At 35.8% G+C, this 20,599-nt stretch overlaps 3 protein-coding genes across 3 annotated transcripts in view; 1 reads left to right on the plus strand and 2 right to left on the minus strand.

Annotated features, from left to right (window-relative positions):
* bicc2 (bicaudal C homolog 2) overlaps positions 1 to 2,604 on the minus strand; it is a 34,713-nt gene extending 32,109 nt beyond the window's left edge. The window contains exon 1 of the mRNA XM_067456463.1: positions 2,518 to 2,604. The gene's annotated coding sequence lies outside the window, so the exon portion shown is untranslated. The remainder of the gene's footprint in view (positions 1 to 2,517) is intronic.
* cd74a (CD74 molecule, major histocompatibility complex, class II invariant chain a) overlaps positions 1 to 20,599 on the plus strand; it is a 152,907-nt gene that overhangs the window by 92,431 nt on the left and 39,877 nt on the right. The gene's annotated exons all lie outside the window — the stretch shown is intronic.
* Positions 7,640 to 20,599, minus strand: part of ndst1a (N-deacetylase/N-sulfotransferase (heparan glucosaminyl) 1a) — a 38,762-nt gene continuing 25,802 nt past the window's right edge. The window contains exons 5-16 of the mRNA XM_067456976.1: positions 19,525 to 19,612; positions 19,053 to 19,207; positions 18,710 to 18,895; positions 16,568 to 16,696; positions 15,116 to 15,298; positions 14,807 to 14,903; positions 10,493 to 10,616; positions 10,213 to 10,387; positions 9,631 to 9,801; positions 9,442 to 9,551; positions 9,269 to 9,371; positions 7,640 to 8,176 (exon numbers count right to left, since the gene is read on the minus strand). Of these exons, the coding sequence (XP_067313077.1) occupies positions 8,057 to 8,176; positions 9,269 to 9,371; positions 9,442 to 9,551; positions 9,631 to 9,801; positions 10,213 to 10,387; positions 10,493 to 10,616; positions 14,807 to 14,903; positions 15,116 to 15,298; positions 16,568 to 16,696; positions 18,710 to 18,895; positions 19,053 to 19,207; positions 19,525 to 19,612 (1,641 nt within the window). The 3' untranslated portion in view covers positions 7,640 to 8,056. The remainder of the gene's footprint in view (positions 8,177 to 9,268; positions 9,372 to 9,441; positions 9,552 to 9,630; positions 9,802 to 10,212; positions 10,388 to 10,492; positions 10,617 to 14,806; positions 14,904 to 15,115; positions 15,299 to 16,567; positions 16,697 to 18,709; positions 18,896 to 19,052; positions 19,208 to 19,524; positions 19,613 to 20,599) is intronic.

Below are 20,599 nucleotides of genomic sequence, written 5' to 3' on the forward strand. Positions count from 1 at the left end.
AATTCTGTTTTTCCTGCTTATTACGGTAAAACAAACTGTATTGTATAGAGCGCTAGAAATCAATGTGACTTGACCTTTTCATTGCTTAAGGAGAAACTACCCAGACATTACTTTTTAGGTTTTTTTTGTTTGTTTTTTGGCTGGAATGTTCTTTAAGAACACAACATTCTATACTGTACTACTATTATTATCAGTATTGAGACCAAATTAGGTTTTTTTTTTAAATCTCAGTTTTGTACAATCCAAATCCAATCAAAATTTGATCCGGATCTTAATTCTGATACAGAATTTCTTTTGAGATTCCGCTCGGAATGTTTCCAAATTCCAATCGGAATCCTGTACACATTCATTCCGGACGGTCCGTAGGAATGTGTTCTTTATTGGTTCCCGTAAGTGCGGAGGCCTTCATAAAGGCTTTCTTCTCCCTCCCGCTGGAGCAGAGCGTTTCAGACTCCTGCTTCAGGGGGAGGGGGAGCATTTCAGGAACAATACCGGCCATGACCCTCCGTTAACAGCCCACTACCAGCACGGTTGCCTGACAACACATTTGTTTACAGACAAGCAGGAAGATAAAGGATGACACTCATGATCTAAAGAACACATGCAACATGTTTTTCACATCAGTCTATCTCACTGTAAAAATAAATGTGTTGGCTTAACTTTAAAAAGTAAGTTACCTGGTTTCCTGAGTTAAATTAAATAAATAAAAATTGAAGGAGATGGGTTTAATAAATAGAAACTCAAAATATGATGTTATCTGAACCACATTAATCATCTAAGTTGATTTGACAAAAGATAAAAAGTTGTGATAAATCATGAAAATATTTGTTTACAATAATTTCATGGTAATTTAGTTATACATCATAGTCAGAAGAAAATAAAATAACGTTTATTTAACCTTAAAATATAAGAAAAAAAGTTTGCATGTGTCTGATATAGTGTAAATGTGCAGGAATAAATTATATTTTATTCAGAGGCCCAAACTGAGCAGCAATATGCAATTTGATGCAGATGCTAATATTTATAAAAAATTCTGATGTAATTAAATCAATGAGGTCTGACTACAGACTACTAAATTAGTCTGAGAACAATAACAGACTACTTCTAGAGTATAAAACCATAGAAATATCATTCATCACTCTATCTTCAATAATATGTCTTATTAAGAAGATATTTAAATGCTTAGGTTTTTATTTTTTATTAAAGCTCTGGTTTAAAACATAATGCAATGCGCTATGATGACTGAGATAAACCTTCCATAAAAAAAGCCTGAAGGATCATAATTGGTACTCACATTTATCATGATTTTCTGAAATATAATTCATGGATAATCAAAGCCTAAGTGTTCATCTTGACATATTACTGATAATAAAAACTATTCTTAAAAAAAAAAAAAAACATTTCACAGCAAAAAGCGTTTTACAGTTAAACTAAAGGGGTTTTTAATTGCTAGCCAAGTTTAAACAGTTTGGTGAATTGTGTGCTTGATGTTGGTAAAACACTATCAAGCACACAATTGTCTATATCAGGTATTCGATAGGGTGCAAACGTTTTTTCAGCAAAGCTATGATCAGGTCGTTGATCCCTTCAGGAGTCTCCAACCCTAAACAAACTCTCCTGAACCAGCTAGTCACGGTGATCAACGTATAGCTGGTAAGTGTGTTGGAGCAGGTTTGACAACTCCTGACTTAGAGGCTTTAGAAATAATGCATCACATATGACACCGTAGGCATTATAGGGTTGATTATTTTGGTTGACTTGGACATTTTTACAGAGACTAAAAGAGACAGGGGAAAAAATCCCCTGTGGTCATACTTCTACTAAAAAATATCAACATTGCTCAACTTTCCTGTCCTTCAATCTTCTTCTCTGTTCCACTCAACCTCTCGTCTGCTCAAGAATTCAAACCACACATTGCTGCATATCCTTCAAACTTTACCTCAAAGACTGTCAAGCCAACATTCAATATTTGTTTTGACAAACTCGTCTGGTTTTAGATTAATGTTCATGTGTAAAAATGTGACCAGATTTCTGAAATGGAACCCGGGGACTTTTTCTATTTGATTGGTCAAAATATCTCATTTTAAATGATAATTAGTTTAAAAAAACAGGGACAAAACATTTTTTAAATTCCCCAAACTCTTAACATAAGTTATTATTATGATTTAGTTTGATTATTACGATTTTTGGTTTGGTTTTAATCCTAGACCACACCAGGAAAAAAATAAAACATAAAATCAACAATGAAAACAGTAGGCCTAACCCATTGTAGCCTACTATTAGGCTACTATTCTTATTTCGGCTTGTTAGTTTGAATTTTAGGCTTACTTGAAGCAGAAAGTGTGTGTATTCTGTCAATGTATTTGCTGCAAGTGTAAATGTTTAGTTGTTTATTACTTCTGACTGTAGAAATTGTGGGGACGTTTAAAATTGTGCAAAACAATTACGCCCCCTTGAGACCGTGTTATAAAGCACATCCAAACTAGTTGAATATATCTCTAATGAATATGTCTCTACCTCGATAACGATGTTTCTTGTTGAATGATGTTTGATGTTAATGGCGCTCTGCTCTCGATTCTTCATGAAGTAGAAGCGGCGCGCGCGTCCAAGTACTTCTAGCTAGCATATCTCAGCGCCATCTGCTGGTAAAAATAATCACTACACGATTGGTCCTATAACCAGCGCTTGCTGCATGCATAGCTTGTTGTCTAGATGAGCTGTAAAACGGGGACAGCTCCAGTCGGGTCACTGGAAAACGAGGACGTCTGGTCACCTTACTGTGTAATGTAATGCAAGTTTGACACATTTAGTGGAATTTCAGTCTGGATGATTTGATATAATTTCTCCAACATCACACGTGTCCCAGATTTACGAGAATGTTTGGAGGTTTCACCAGCACAACAAAAAACTCCTTGGACTTTAAAAACGACGGACATTCATTTAGTGATGAAATTAAGCACTCTTTTGGAAATATGATAGTATTTTGTAATTATAATTTGACTTTATTATAATCTGTAATTAAAATCTGACTTTTCATATTGTTTGTTATAAATCAATCTATCAATCTTTTAGGGAAATGTTATGGGCTTTCTAATCAATATTACATTTTTTCTGTTAAAAAACAGGGCATTTATTAATTCCATGTCCTCAGAGGACAACAGGACTTAAATGACGTTTATCCGGCATTTTGGGAGACACAACAAGCAAATAAGAAAATAAATTACATATCCTATTAATTATTAGATATTATGATTTTTTTTGCCAATTATATTACTCCATTATTAGACTTGTTTTTTCTTTACATGTTGCTCCATAAACACAATAATATGCAAATTGGATACAGTGTAAACATTGCATCGAATGGGAAAAACCCATGTATGGCCATTTTACACACACATTGCATAAGGTAAAATAGTATAGCCTATCAATTCATTTAAATAAGCAGTTTGGTTTAAAAAAAAAATCCTAAAACCTGCAAATTTATCAGTGAATGAAAACAAATCCCATTGTTTTTGCCTATAGGCTACCTGTGATTGTATTTATTTAAACAGCTAGGACATAGCATAACATATGAATAAAATATCAGTTTTCCAAACAGTTTTCCTCAGTTGTTTCTTATGCTCTAAACAATGTAATGACATAATTCACAAAAAAAACTTCCCAGGAGGTTAGCACAAAAGCTAAATCAGGAAAAGTCTCTGGTCATTTTCTGCCACGTTATTATCGATCAAGTTTAAGAACATTTACCTTTGTTGTCTGTTGCTTTAAATGTTTGGGTGGATTCTGATTGTATGTCAGTGTTTTAATCATCAGCTGAAAAAAATAACCCGCTCTGAACATGGTTCCAGCGATATCGTTATTCCTATCTTATCCTTTTACTATTATTGGAAATAAATGATTATTAAAACTGCATAGTTATTGTACTTGGTATGTTTTTAAGATGGTTTGGTATCAACAAAAATCTACAGCACAAAAGATTGTGCATTTGTGCTAACCATTAAAAAAAGTCATTACATTGTTAATGAGCAAAACAAACAACTGAGCAAAACTTTTTGGAAAAATTATATTTTATTTATATGTTATGCTATGTCCTAGCTGTTTAAATAAGTGAAATGACAGGTAGCCTATAGGCAAAAACTATGGGATTTGTTTTCATTCACTGATAAATTTGCAGGTTTTAGGATTTTTTTTTAGCCAAACTTTGTTTATTTGAATGAATTGATAGGCTATACCATTTTACCTTATGCAATATGTGTGTGTAAAATGGCCATACATGGGTTTTTCCCATTCGATGCAATGTCTACGAGACTGTTTGACAAAATACGTTTTATATACCATACAATATACGAGGCTTCTGCTGCCACCATGTGGTTCATCACCTTAGATGATAATACTCTACAACAGCATTTTTATACATTACTGATGTATCATAGGATATAAGCTTTCTAGTTTTAAAAAACAAAGTCTCTAGCCATGACTGAAAGTTTCAAGAAAGCCACTTCATTGGAAATGAGAAACTCACATTAATAATCTAAAACTCTCTAAGGAGCTTTTCAAACCAAAACACAACCTGAGAGTAATTAAACTCATAAAACACATTTAGGAGATGTGTAACCATAGCAACAACATGACATCTGAAGATCTCTCTCTCACACACACACACACACACACACACACACACACACACACACACCAAAATTAGTAGTAGTGTGGTTTATTTTTCTCAATTCTAATCTGCATCTGTTTGACCAAGTCAGACATCAAACAAAGAAGAAAACATGATAATTAATTTGTGGATCGTGTATTGAAAGATGCTTCTACTAACATTGTATTACCATATCAATAATCCATAAAAACTGTGGTAATAAGCCTACCATGTTTTTGAACACACTTGTAATAAAACAGATGTAAAACCACTGTATTCTTGCCATGTTACCACCACAGATTTCCTATAATAAAGGACACATCTGTGATTTGTTTTCCATCATCTTCCCAATATTCAATTCATTAGTCTATAATTTAATGTTCATGCATGAGAGAAAATCCCAGCAGTTGTCAGAGGCGGTTAGGATTTGCTCTTCAGGGGGAATGTGTAGGAGAGAGCACTGCCTAAGTGGAGCCTCACTGTAAATTGGGACCACTATATTAAGTCACAATGACCACAATCAAAAGACATTTATACATTCTGTAAAAGTTTAGCCAGGGGAGCTCTTTACCCCAGTAGTGGAGTAACCTCTTCAATAGTTTTACATTTTGTTTTATAACAACCAAATTAGCAAATGTTTCTATTTATATCCTGTAATAACACACTAGTTGATGCATCGTCATCCTGCACATGCTAAACTTATATCTAAATATGTTACAGTTTAAAAGTAAAAGCATCTTCCTCCATGTTACCCTAAAGTCTAAATATTAAGACAATAATAAAATAATAACAAATTAAAGTAATAGCACAAATAAATACAAGAGAGCAAAAATACAAATCATATAAACTTTTGTTGTTTGATTAACATTATGAACATAGCAAACCGAAGGTATATGAGGCAGCTGTCACTTTAAGACCTAATGCACGCATTCATTATAATAATACATCTGATATTTTCTTAAAGGTGCAATATGTAAAACATTTTCAGTAAAATATCTAAAAACCACTAGGCCGGTGTTATATATTTTGTTCAGTTGAGTACTTACAATATCACAAATGTTTCCAACTATTTGTAAATTGTGAGAAAATTACTATTTTAACCAAGGAGCCGGGACATCTGATGGAGTCGCCAGTCAATGGCGTCATATCTGCGTTACCCTCGGTTTCTGGTTTCATTTGGCAGAAGCGCTTTACTCTTAGCAGTGTGAACAAGTGTCACAGCAGCTGCTGAGCAAACGCAGAGTAACGTCATAACATCATTTTAAACACACTCATAATAACCCTGAGTCCTATCCCGATTCTTTTCCATCGGCTATAAGGTGAAAACCACATGCCCCAAGCTCAAATTGGACTACGCCTTTGTTTTGAATAGGCGCCCCCTAGCGGACGGAAAAGTTACATAGTGCACCTAAACCGTTGTTTACATGGATACTCGTCAAGACGGGGATTTTGACATAATTTTGTTTTTGTCCAATAGATCGTAAGATCTGAAAAAACACAAACATTTACAGCCCACAGACCCTCCCTCAAAGAAATCAGGATAGAAATAGTTGAAAATGACAAAAGCGACAGATTAAAATGCCAGGTGTAAACAGGAATGCGTCTCCCTAGTCTACTTGTAATCCAGTCAACCAAAACGCATGTTAATACAGGTGTAAAGTGTGCCTGAGAAGGAGCTTTCTACGTGCACGGACAGAATTATCTATCACAGCGTGCGAGTACATTAAAATAACTCAAATGTTTAAAATAAGACTTAAAAACATGATCATTAAAAACTTTCTTAAAGCAGCACTGGCCTGATCTTTCAGAGAGATGATTATAGTTTTAGGGGGGATAAGATGACAGACAGCCCCGTAAAAACAGAACCGCCCCTGCCAGCTCGAGTCAACACAGACGACAGCTGACCTTTATGAGGGAAAATTAATGAATAAATAAAAAATCCAGGAAAGTTAAAGGAAAAATGCTGTTATGAGATATGAAAGCCAGTGGTGTTTGATTTCATTGACATCAAACCTGAAGAGATTGAAAATATGCCTCTGTGAATGAGATTTAAAAACAAACCAATATCATATAGCTTCAGAAAACAGACTTCACACAACAATATTGTGCCTTTTGTGTCCCACTGAAGTCATAGGGGTTTTGAAAGAGTACAAAACATAATTTTAGTTTATGGGTGAACTATTGCTTTAATAATGCATTCCCCCTAATAAAATCACTAGTTTCAATCATAATGTGGAAATTAACTGATACACGGATACTATAAAAAAACTCATACAATAAACACTTAAAGTGTTTTAGTAAATTTTAGTGCCATCTAGCAGCGAGGTTGTGAATTGCAACCGCTCACCCCTTCTTTTCAAAGCACGTAGAGAAGCTACGGTGGCCGACACAGGACAAGTATGTCGTCTGAGACAGCAGAGTAGCAGCTAGAGGTCTGTAGAGAAGTTTGTCCCTTTAGGGCTACTGTAGAAACATGGCGGCGCAAAATGGCGACTTCACTGTAAGGGGACCCGCGGTGTATGTAGATAGAAATGCCTCATTCTAAGGTTATAAAAACATAACAGTAAATTATGTAAGGTCTTTATACACCACTGAAAACATAGTTATGTGTATTATATTGCATTTATGTCATTAGATCCTCATAAATATTACACACTGCACCTTTAAATTGCAAATTCAGGGGACAGTTCACAAAAACACACAGTGATGTCATTCATGTATGACTTTCCTCTGTAAAATACAAAAGATGATATTTCGTAGAATGAACATGAATACAATTTAAATTTCTCTATGTTTGTCACTCTCACTCAAAGCATCACATGACTTCTGAAGACCTGGGATATAGTGCACAAATCATATGCACTATTGCTAGGTGCCTTTCTGTCATTCTCAGAGCTTTGACAGAGTTTCACAGAAGAACGAAGATCCTGAAACATCCATGTTAGAAAACATAAAACTAACCCAAACCCTCAAAAAAAGTGTTACAAATGTAAAAAAAAAAAAAAAAAAAAAAAAAAGCAGATGTCCATATCAGTTCGTCGTCATGATTTTTGACTTCTTTATAAAACTGTATTGAGTCTGTATCAAATTTGTTGAGTAAAAAAATTGTTCACAAGTTCGTATCATCACTCGAAGTGCAAAGTGATTCTGTCAGCGGGACGATTTTCATATTAGTTCAACACAGTCTGATCAGAAGTTAGTTCATAAATACTGGCTTTTAAATGCTAGTATCAGTGAGTTAATGTGCTTTTAAGGTGTTTCCATGATGAAACGGCTAAACTCATCTAAGGTAAGAACAAACTCCGGTCAGAGGGGTTCTGTTCCTCCTGCATGTCCAACTCCATGTGGTCCAGTCCGGATGATCATCTGGACTCCAGACATTTGTGGCATCCAGCATCGCGACAGACTCTGTTACCTGATGTTGAGAAGTATCTCTCGGAGCCAGCCAGGCAGACTCTGACCCATCTTATACAGCAGTTTAGAGAGCTCGATATTACCGTCTCTGTAGTAGCTCCTCAAAAACACCTGAGACTGACAGAGACAAACAGTCAATGTCAATTTACACTACTTCTTTTGAAAATAAACTCAAATATTTCAGTTTGATGACAATGAAATTTCTGGATAGTAGATATGGCCAATATGACCAAAATCTTTTCCACGGCATGAGTTCATTTCAACTAAAATCTTTAACATGATTGATGATTGATGACTTTTCACCTGTGACATCCAATCTTATTTTCGTTAATACTTTTTGAGAATCACTTAATCTTGCTTTTTCAAAAAACTGAACAGCCTTTAAATAACTTAATAGAAAAGAAAAAAAAGCCAGTTGCGCTCGCACCATGGTGGATTCGCTATTTTCATGGTGGAATTTGCAAGCATAAAAACTGTTCACTTATCTAGCAAGGAAACGGATCCGCTCGTCCAATGACGCCACGCCTGCTCGTCATTACGGTGAATAGGTAGGCTAATTCTGATACATGCAATGACCATCCATTATAATGTGGCCATTTTAATATTTATGTACACAATAATAATCTTTTAGATTTTAATCCTTTAATTTTTCATATTTGAAAATGGTTGTGTGCTGCTGTGCATCCCTGTGTGTGTAATAAGCAGAGTGCACAAGTGTTGTGTACCCGCCTATAGGTGCGCATTACTAACACACCCTTTAAATAACACCAAAAATACTGCGCTATTGACTATAGAATAGGTTTTTGTTGGTCAATGGCAGAGTCGTGGTCAGTTCCTCAAAATAGCAACGCACAAACAATGTGCCTGAATTAACCCCGTTTTCAGACTAGCATGTGTGAACAGATGGGCGCGAGGGAATTTGATATTTAAACAATGTGGCTCAGGACGTGAAAATAATAAATGCATCAGGCTTTGATAAATGTGTTAACACTATAAATACAATACAGCTAGATCTAAGATCTCATTGTTTTATATTGCCATAACGTTTAAAACCTTAACATGCTCTATGGTAAAGCACTAACACATCACTGACATAACACTACAACTTTTTGTAAAGCTGCTTTGAAACATACAGAAAAAATTGGCTTGACTTTACTAGATGTTGTGCTGGCGTTCAGGTGTGTGTGTGTGTGTGTGTGGGGGGGGTACCTGTGTGTCCATGTCTGGGTATCTCTGTCCTTTACTCTTCCCTAAACACTTGGTCTGTCCTCCGTCCAGCAGTTGACACCAGAAGCCTTTCTTTGGGTCAAAGCTGCAAAACAATTAGTTAATACACACACACACATTCATTTTGGAAGTTCCATGTTCATGCTCAAACTCACGCCAGTATTTTGTGATAGTCAACTCGGTTCTCCAAACCAAGAAATGCCTGGATCTTCTCCATGACTGAAGCTGGATCCGTTTTTAACGTCTGACCGTCCACAACCAGAATCTGTAAGGGGGGGAACGCATGAATATTGTAAAGAAAAGCACTGTATAAGAGCGTCATACGTCCTCATGTACACACAGACCTGGCTGTGGTGGTAGTGGTCGAGCCAGCGCTTGAGGTGTGTGGCGTACCATCCTGGGAGCAGGCAGCGCTTCTGCAAAATCTGCAGCTTCACAGGTGCATCGTGGGATGCAGTAATGACCTCATGGAAAGAGTATTTCAGAGCCACAGGGTCAGCATGAGCTCTCTGATGCTGGAGAGAGGAAATAAAATATTTACCTTTGAGCCCAATTTTATTGATTTAACGTTATTTTTTACATTTTAAATAATAATGATAAGTTGTTAGTCTACTCTACACTGAAGGATTGTAATCTTTAATTTTATAGCCAAAACAGTACAAATAAACTAAGGTGACTAAAGTACAAACCACGTCGGTCATAGAAATGTTGATAAAACACCATGATAATCACTGTACAATAAGTATGGTATAATGATTTTAAGTGTTTTCAAGGTTACATAAAAATACTGATACATTTAATTTTAATAAAGGACCATTTAATAGAACAGTTTTACTACAAATGACAGCTAAATAGTTGGTTACTCTAGTAAATCTATAGTTACTGAGTAAATGAGTGATGTTTGCACGTGTCGTATATATATGTACCTGGTACCATGCGAATGCTCGGTCTGCAGGATCGCTCAGGACCGAGATGATTTTAGCTTTGGGCAGCAGCGCTGCGGCTCTGGACGGGGCTACATCCGAATCGAAATAATTGGCACTTTTTTCAAAATAATAATCAGAGCTGCTTTTAGACGGTAGGGGGAAATATTCCATATACCTGCAGGAGAGAGAGAAAACACAGACAACAGAGAAATGAATACACAGACCGAGAGTTTCAGAGCCTCCGGCAGCGTGTGACGTTTGTTGCTGTGCTGGCGCTCACCAGTCGATGCCTCTGTGATAATTGTGCCCGCTGAAGAACTGAATCTCCTCAAACGTCTCTTTACTGGGATAATTACTGGTCAGATCAGGGTGCATCCCCAGGAATAAATAGAGCGCCGTTGCTCCTGAAATGCAAAGAAAGAAAATGACCATGCTAACCACAGTATCTGCTAAACATCAGTGCTATTGTAGTATCACTCATATACTTATATATTTTGTTAAGTTTCGTTATGTTTAGTAATGTTGTTGTTGCCATTTTTAATAGTTTTGTTGGTTACATTTTCCAACAAGGTTCCATTAGTTAATGCATGAACTAACAATAAACAATACATTTATTAACAGTGTTTATTAATCTTTCGTTAATGAAAAATACAACTGTTTATTGTTAGTTCAGCACAGGTCCGTTAAATATGACCAGATACATCTCTTGAATTTAATAATGTATTGGTATGTACTGAAATTAACATTAACTAAGATAAACAAATGCTTTAGAAATATTTTTTTTATTGTTTTAAGTTAACTAATATCGTTAACCAAGATTTAGTTTCATTTATTTTAGGACTTCAAGTACATTTTTAAAGGGTTAGTTCCACCAAAAATGAAAATTCTGTCATAGTTTACTCACCCTCATGTCGTTCCAAACACATAAGACCCTTGTTCATCTTCTTCTGAACACACATTAAGATATTTTTGATTAAATCAGAGAGCTCTCTGAACCATCCATAGACAGCAACATACAGTGCCTTGCGAAAGTATCCGGCCCCCTTGAACTTTGCAACCTTTTGCCACATTTCAGGCTTCAAACATAAAGATATAAAACTGTAATTTTTTGTGAAGAATCAACAACAGCTGGGACACAATCATGTAGTGGAACAAAATTTATTGGATATTTCAAACTTTTTTAACAAATCAAAAACTGAAAAATTGGGCATGCAAAATTATTCGGCCCCTTTACTTTCAGTGCAGTACACTCTCTCCAGAAGTTTAGTGAGGATCTCTGAATGATCCAATGTTGACCTAGATGACTAATGATGATAAATAGAATCCACCTGTGTGTAATCAAGTCTCCATATAAATGCACCCGCACTATGATAGTCTCAGAGGTCCGTTTAAAGCGCAGAGAGCATCATGATGAACAAGGAACACACCAGGCAGGTCCGAGATACTGTTGTGGAGAAGTTTAAAGCCGGATTTGGATACAAAAAGATTTCCCACGCTTTAAACATCCCAAGGAGCACTGTGCAAGCGATAATATTGAAATGGAAGGAGTATCAGACCACTGCAAATCTACCAAGACCTGGCCGTCCCTCTAAACTTTCAGCTCATACAAGGAGAAGACAGAGATGCAGCCAAGAGGCCCATGATCACTCTGGATGAACTGCAGAGATCTACAGCTGAGGTGGGAGACTCTGTCCATAGGACAACAATCAGTCGTATACTGCACAAATCTGGCCTTTCTGGAAGAGTGGCAAGAAGAAAGCCATTTCTTAAAGATATCCATAAAAAGTGTTGTTTAAAGTTTACATTTACATTTAATCATTTAGCAGATGCTTTTATCCAAAGCGACTTAAAAAAAGGGGAGAGCAATAGAAGCAATAAAAAACAAGGCCAACAACCTGCAAGAGCTGTAAGAAGTCTCAGTTAATTAAGCACAGAACACAAACAATTATTATTTTATTTTTATTTTTTGGACAAACAAACAAAATTTAAATGGATAGTTAAGTGCTATTCTTTATTGTTATTCAATTGGAAAATATGTATCTTAAGATGTTTTTTAAAAATGGCTACAGACTCAGCAGCACACATTGAGATCGGCAGGTCATTCCACCAGGTGGGAACGGTCCAGGAAAATGTCCGTGAGAGAGATTTCATGCCCCTTTGGGATGGAACCACGAGGCATTGCTCACTCGCAGAACGCAAGCATCTGGAGAGTGTGTAAGTCTGAACAAGCGAGTTTAGGTATATTGGTATATTGCTTTGTAGGCGAGAACCAGTGCCTTGAATTTGATGCGAGCAGCCATTGGCAACCAGTGCAGTCTGATGAAGAGAGGCGTGACATGCGCTCTCTTCGGCTCGTTAAACACCACTGTCGCCGCTGCATTCTGGATCAGCTGCAAGGGTTTGATAGTGCATGCTGGAAGCCCAGCCAGAAGAGCATTACAATAGTCCAGTCTGGAGAGAACAAGAGCTTGAACCAGGAGTTGTTTGCCAGTTTGGCACAAGCCACCTGGGAGACACACCAAACATGTGGAAGAAGGTGCTCTAGGTCAGATGAAGCCAAAATTGAACTTTTTGGCAACAATGCAAAACGTTATGTTTGGCGTAAAAGCAACACAGCTCATCACCCTGAACACACCATCCCCACAGTCAAACATGGTGGTGGCAGAATCATGGCTTGGGCCTGCTTTTCTTCAGCAGGGACAGGGAAGATGGTTAAAATTGATGGGAAGATGGATGGAGCCAAATACAGGACCATTCTGGAGGAAAACCTGATGGAGTCTGCAAAAGACCTGAGACTGGGACGGAGATTTGTCTTCCAACAAGACAATGATCCAAAACATAAAGCAAAATCTACAATGGAATGGTTCAACAATAAACATATCCAGGTGTTAGAATGGCCAAGTCAAAGTCCAGACCTGAATCCAATCGAGAATCTGTGGAAAGAACTGAAAACTGCTGTTCACAAACATTCTCCATCCAAACTCACTGAGCTCGAGCTGTGCTGCAAGGAGGAATGGGCAAAAATGTCAGTCTCTCGATGTGCAAAACTGATAGAGACATACCCCAAGCGACGTACAGCTGTAATCGCAGCAAAAGGTGGCGCTACACAGTATTAACTTAAGGGGGCCGAATAATTTTGCACACTTATTTTTTCAGTTTTTGATTTGTTAAAAAAGTTTGAAATATCCAATAAATTTCGTTCCACTTCATGATTGTGTCCCACTTGTTGTTGATTGTTCACAAAAAATTTCAGTTTCATATAATTATGTTTGAAGCCTGAAATGTGGCAAAAGGTCGCAAAGATCAAGGGGGCCGAATACTTTCGCTAGGCACTGTAATAGTCAATTTTAATGTCCATTAAGGTAGTAAAGACATGGTTAAAATAGCCCATGTGACTCCAGTGGTTCAACCTGAATGCAGTGACGAGAATACTTTTTTTGTGCATAAAATGTTTTTTTTTTTTTTTGAGTTGTCAGTTTCCTACGCTGTTCACATGGTGTAATCTGTGCAATGCTGCCGGGTTCTACATCAAAACACCAGTTCACGTGAGCACAGCATGTGACATCAAACAATGCATGTGATGCTGATGCAGAAGCTGGCCAATCAGAGGCCAACAGTGAGCCGGCGTTCTGACGTAGAACTTATAAGCATTGCACTGATTACACCACGTAAACACAGACAGACACAGAACAGAAGAAATTTAATTTCTAATTTGTTGAATAAAGGTTTGTTTTTTTGCACAAAGTATTCTGTCGCTTCATCTCATTACGGTTGAACACTGGAGTCACATGGACTATTTTAACAATGTCTTCAGTACCTTTCTGGGCCTTAAACATGGTAACATCGTTGAATAATTAATGACAATTTTCATTTTTGGGCGAACTAACCTTTTAATGATCTACCCATGTTATTTTAACAATTTATCCTAATGTATGCTGACGATACAGTCATTATCACACAAATGCAGAAGAGGTTGCAAATAAGTTGACAGTTTATGGCGAAAGTTCAAGAATGTGTCTATGTTTTTTCTTAAGGACACAGTGTTGATATAAAGCAGGTTTTTATCAGTTGTTTCGGAATGAAAACATCTTCCAAATGTCTTCTTTTGTGTTCAGCAGAAGAAAGAAATTCCTCATTTAGTTTAAAAACCTCATTTAACCTAATTTAGTTTAAAAATGTTTGTTTAGTTCATAAAAGTATGAGTGGTTTAACTCCTCTGGCTGACTTTCTTCATTTTAAATCTATTGAAAAAAAGAGTGAATAGAGGTGCAGGCGATTCCTTAATTCCATTTAGAATCATTTTCTTTAAATTATGTGTAAAAGTGACCCCAAAAAAGCCATTTTAAAGCAGTTATGCAGAACATAAATTGTTTAAAACCCTACAATTTAATGTGCATCCTCTAATTTAAAACCTAACAGCCACCACTGGCAATTACATGTCTAATTTATATTTTTTTCATCATATAAAGTGTAGTGTGAACTGGTTTTATGATAAAAGGAATTCAATTCTATTAAAACATTTTGTTGCATCACTATCTCGCAGCGTAAAGAGCTTTTCTGGATACGTCCATCAGGTGGCGGTGTCGCTCCTCACCAGTCTTCTGAGGGCCGATGAGCAGCATCTTGGGGAAGCGGTCACAGGTTTTCTCTTTTGACCAAATGTCCTTGTGTCTTTTATCCTCACAGGGGTCCTGAACACAAGATCGCATTTATTTAAATGATCAATTCCAACTGTAATCCTGTAAATACAATGACTTTATAGTACATGTTTTTTTAATTTTACCATCCTTTGTTTTACTGTATGCGTTTCTTTTTTGCGTGTTGTGTAGATTTATACGTGGTTCCTCTTCAACACTTTGTTAAACTTTGAACTCCTCCTAAATGAACTGACAGTGACACTGACCTGCCAGAGGGGCTCGGCGTCAGACGGGAACAGGTGGAAGTATTTCTCGGCGAGCTGCATTGGAGGAAGCGTCTGTAGTTTCAGATGAGTCCTTGCGAGCAGGAAGTCGAGCAGCCGTTTGAAGGTGTACAGACCCAGACGGTCATTCCCGTAGTTAGACAGGTGTGTCATGAATATGCTAATCTGAGAAAGAGCAACACTTCAACCAATCAAGCATATTTTAAGGCTGCACTTGAAATAATCTGCACCAAATGTATTCTATACTGTCATATATCACTGTATGCACCAATGGAAAACCCAAATTATTTTCCCTCCAAAATGTTTGAAGGTCATTTGACCTGTTCGAATAAATATTAATTCATTATATACTGTGGTCAGAATACAAGTAGGTAAATAATGTTGGTTAGTTCACCCAAAAATGAAATGTGTATCATAAATGACTCACCCTAATGTCGTTCCACACCCGTAAGACCTCCGTTCATCTTCCGACAAAGTTTAAGATATTTTATATTTAGTCAGAGAGCGTATGCGAGTGTATGTACACTATACTGTCCATGTCCAGAAAGGGAATAAAAACATCATCAAAGTAGTCCATATGTGGCATCAGTTGGTTAATTAGAATCTCATGAAGCATCGAAAATACATTTTGGTCCAAAAATAAAAACTACCACTTTATTCTGCATTGTCTTCTCTTCCGTGTTTGTTTTCAAACCTCAAATAAAGATTCAAACGGTCATGAATGAGCGTATTGATTCGTGATTCGGATCGCGTGCCAAACTGCTGAAATCACGAGACATTGAAGATCCGAATCATGAATCAATACGCCGATTCATAACGGTTCGAATCTTTATTTGAGGATTGATAACAAACGCAGAAGAGAAGACAATGCTGAATAAAGTCGTAGTTTTTGTTATTTTTGGACCAAAATGTATTTTCGATGCTTCAAGAGATTCTAATTAACCCACTGATGTCTCATATGGACAACTTTGATGATGTTTTTATTCCCTTTCTTGACATGGACAGTATAGTGTGCATACACTCGCATACGCTCTCGGACTAAATATAAAATATCTTAAACTGTGTTCTGAAGATGACCGGAGGTCATATGGGTGTGGAACGACATTAGGGTAAGGAGTTAATGACATCAATAACATTTTTGGGTGAACTAACCCTTTAATATCCGTCTTAATGATCTATATCAAATTCAATTATTAAAAACTACATTTCACTGCATTTTACGGTTAGTATTAAACATTCGAGACATTGCTATGATTAGGAACCAAAAATTTTGAAACACCCTTTTAACTCATATCAGGTCAAATACAGAAATATTGAGATGCTTATTGAATATCACCTATGGGCTAAAAAAAAAAAAAAAAAACGAACACATCTATGGCTATATAATAAGTGCATGAACCCTGTGACTTGATGTATAAGTGAAGAGAGACTGACGGGGTTGAGCAGGACAGTGAGGAACAGCTCTCCTCCGTCAATGAGCCGCTCCAGCTCCTGTGGGCCGCCCGGATAATCCTTGTGAAAGATGGTGTGTGTGAACAGACCACACGTCTGCCTGGGCAGGACCTGATGAAAAAACACACAAATGTGACACCGCATCAGCTCTGCCTGCCTGACTTTATGTGTGTGTGATGGAAGTGTCTTCTCTCTCTCACACACACACTCAGGCAGCACAGTGCCCGTCTCACTAAGGGAATAAATAGACGTGAGCTAATGTAATATTCATAACATCTCGCACTGAACTCAGGAGCTCACACTCGTTATGAAATCAATGAAAGAGAGCGAGCAGAATATTAATCTGCTCCTGAAATAAAGCAACTATGAGACGCACGACGGGACGTGGTCAGCAGAGAAACGTCCGGCTGTTTTCACGCTCGGCTCAGGGGCCATACTGTTCATTTTTGGTCTTTGCATGAGACGAACACCTTTGATAGTAACAGGGCTTGTGAATCTTGTGCCTCTGAAGGCATAAAATCAAACATTTCAGCTTCTGCGGTTAGATAGCACAATCGCATGTGACATTTATTTAAAAGAAATATTTTAAATCAAAACTATGAGTAATCAACCTTTTTCCAAAAAAAATTTGTTTCTTTAAGCAGTATGTCTATACAATGGTTAATAATAATGTCTGGTCTGAATCAATTATTTCATAATTATTTAACATGTAATATTATTTTATAGTTTATATATTATATTTCATAATATTCTATAATAATTATATTATTTTATATTTTAAATCTTTTTTTTAGTTATTGTATAATTATTGCATTCAGATATTTTATATTTTATAATTACATTATTTCATAATTATTATTATTATTATTATTATTATATTTGAAGTAACAATGAAATTATTTTATAATGATTTTATAAGTTACAAAATTATTTATGTTTATTAGCACAGGAAAACCTAACTTTTTTATAATTATTTTATATTTTATAATAATTTACAATTACATTATATATTATATTATTTCTTGATTATAAAATAATTATATATGAAGTAACTATGAAAAAAAAATTTCATAAATATTTAACATTTAATATAATTGTATATAGATATACATTTTATATTATATAACAGTTTATAATAATTGTATATTTTTAGAATATTTTAAATGCTATTTTGTAGTTATTGTATAATTATTGCTTTCAGTTATTTTATATATTAATTTATATTTATAATAAAACTACAAATTATTTCTGTTTATTAGCACTGGGAAACCTAATAACTTCATACATTTTTTTATGTAATAGTATTTCATAATTATTACATAATAGTTATATTTTATAATCATTACATATCTTATATGACTTATTAGTATTTATAAAAAAAAATTATTTTATATAATTTTATAATGAATACATAGTTTCATAATAATGGTTTCTAATGAATACATATTAAATATAATTATTTCAAAATTATTTTAATAGCTACAGTATATATTACAAATTATAGTTATTTTAATGACATATTTAATTCATTTTATAATTATTAAATAATTCCAAATTTACTTATTTGTTTATATTATTCTATTACATATTCTACAATTATAAAATAATTATTAGATATAAACTAACTATAAAATATTTATACCATTTTCTTTATTACTTATGATTACAAAGTTATTTTTTAAGTTAAAAAGCACTGGAATACCCATAATATATTTTATTTCTCTAAATATGTGCAGGTCATTTGGTGTGTGTGTGTGTGTGTGTGTGTGTGTGTGTGTGTGTGTGTGTGTGTGTGTGTGTGTGTGTGTGTGTGTGTGTGTGTGTGTGTGTGTGTGTGTGTGTGTGTGTGTGTGTGTGTGTGTGTGTGTGTGTGTGTGTGTGTGTGTGTGTGCGCGCTTGAATAATCATTCATTATTCACTCATTATAATAATAAGTGAATTCATAAGTGGAGGGTAAAACCTCTTGCTGTCACTCTTCGTATCAATGTGAAGATCTAAATGTCACTGAGGGCAAAATGTGTCAGTTTAACAACACTTCATCTGCTAACACACATTTCTATATGATCAAGTATAATGAGTGTTTGTATTAATGAGCCGAGCTCACAAACACACACACACACTCACTCTGATGCCGCGGTGAATGAAGCCGCGTCTGAATCGAGCGGGTTTTAGATGTGGGTACTCCTCAGTGCTGGTCACTCTGATGTCCCATACGCGCTTCCAGGCCTCATACAGCTGGATGTGGACGGGATACACACCGGAGTGATGAGGAGCCACTGCGTAACCCAGATGAGTCGGGATAGAGTGATCCTGCAGGACGAAATCAACCGCCACAAACACCAAGACAGTCAGACCTGTGTGTGTGTGTGTGTGTGTGTGTGTGTGTGTGTGTGTGTGTGTGTGTGTGTGTGTGTGTGTGTGTGTGTGTGTGTGCGTGCGTGCGTGTGTGCATGTGTGTGTGTCTCACCTCAGCGAAGCGTCGGTTCAGGATCATCTGCTCCGCTAACACACTCTGGTTATGGAAGCGGTGCGGCTGCATGTGACTCCACATGTGAGGAAACCACCAGAACTCATGAACGTATGACAGCAGCAGATCATCACCCAGATCCTCCTCATAAGTACCTGACACACACACACACACACACACACACTTAATCATTTATATACACGCACACTACCAGTAAAAAATTCAGAATAATTATGATTTTAAAAATAGTCTCTTCTGCTCACCAAGGCGGCATTTATTTGATCATAACCATTGTAATATTTCGAAATATTGTTACCATTTAAAATTACTGTTTTCTATTTGAATATGTTGTCAAATGTAATTTATTCCTGATATGCAAAGATGAATTTATATGAATTCCATTATCTATAAAATTACCAATGATATATCATTAACATTTCTCAAAAGCTGATCTTTTGCACTTTTGACTCACCTGCATGAAAGAACTTCCCGGAGAAGCCCAGGTTAAAGGTGAAGTCTGGGATCGACCTCCGCAGCTCACTCTGAGTTTCAACCAACGCCTGAGAAGAAACACACACAGTTTATCAGCAGATGTGTCTGACACCTCATCTGTCATTATAAACATGACATTTTTTTTCCACTTTTTTTTTCATTATCAGATGTGTGCTTACTTGATTCCAATGCTCTCAGCTTCATCACACTCATCCACACACATCAAACACACATTTACAACTACAAACAGCATCTTTACGTGGCCAGTAAATAAAAAGATTTAATTCAATTCTATTGAACACACACACACACGCACACACAAGCTTCAGATTAAGTTTCACAACAGTTTTGGCTTAAATCGCAAGACTTCAAAATAAATTAATTAATTAATTATACTAGAATCTTGAAATTTCCCACGGATATGTATAGGGCATATACTCCAAATGAAACAATTAAAGGAAAAAAAAAAAGAAATCATATTTGGCATGAAGATAATTGCATGAAAATGCATTGTGAGATTATTTTCATGACAAATAGGCAAATCAATCCTCTATTTTCATTACTGTAGTGCAAAAAAGATAAAGATTTAAGATTAAAAAAATACAAAACAAAAAACTCAATGCCAAAATAATTTATGTTTTTTAGCTGCATGTCATTTGACCATTAACTCTCATCAGAGAGCCATGAACAATTATTGAAATATTCATTTAAAATCTTTGGGGGACTTCAAATTAATATTTGAGCTCAAAGGCTGAAGAAGAAGAAGAAAAAGTTTGGTAATCCCTGATTTATACTATAAAGTACAATATGCATTTATGATGGTGGCATCTGTTTTTAATCTATTCTGATCAAATAAATAATACTTTAATATAGTAAACATGAGTAAATGTGATAACTGTCATCAAAACAATGTCACAATGCAAAATAAATAAATACATAAAAATTGGATTGTCCAAAAAACAAGCCTCATTTTCTTTATACCAAATGTAACTTATTAGTTTTTATTTTTCCATGAATTATGATCTTGACATATATCCATAAGATTGTGCAAGATA

The sequence above is a fragment of the Pseudorasbora parva genome, chromosome 11, assembly GCF_024679245.1.
Source record: "Pseudorasbora parva isolate DD20220531a chromosome 11, ASM2467924v1, whole genome shotgun sequence".
In the NCBI taxonomy this organism is placed as follows: Eukaryota; Metazoa; Chordata; class Actinopteri; order Cypriniformes; family Gobionidae; genus Pseudorasbora; species Pseudorasbora parva.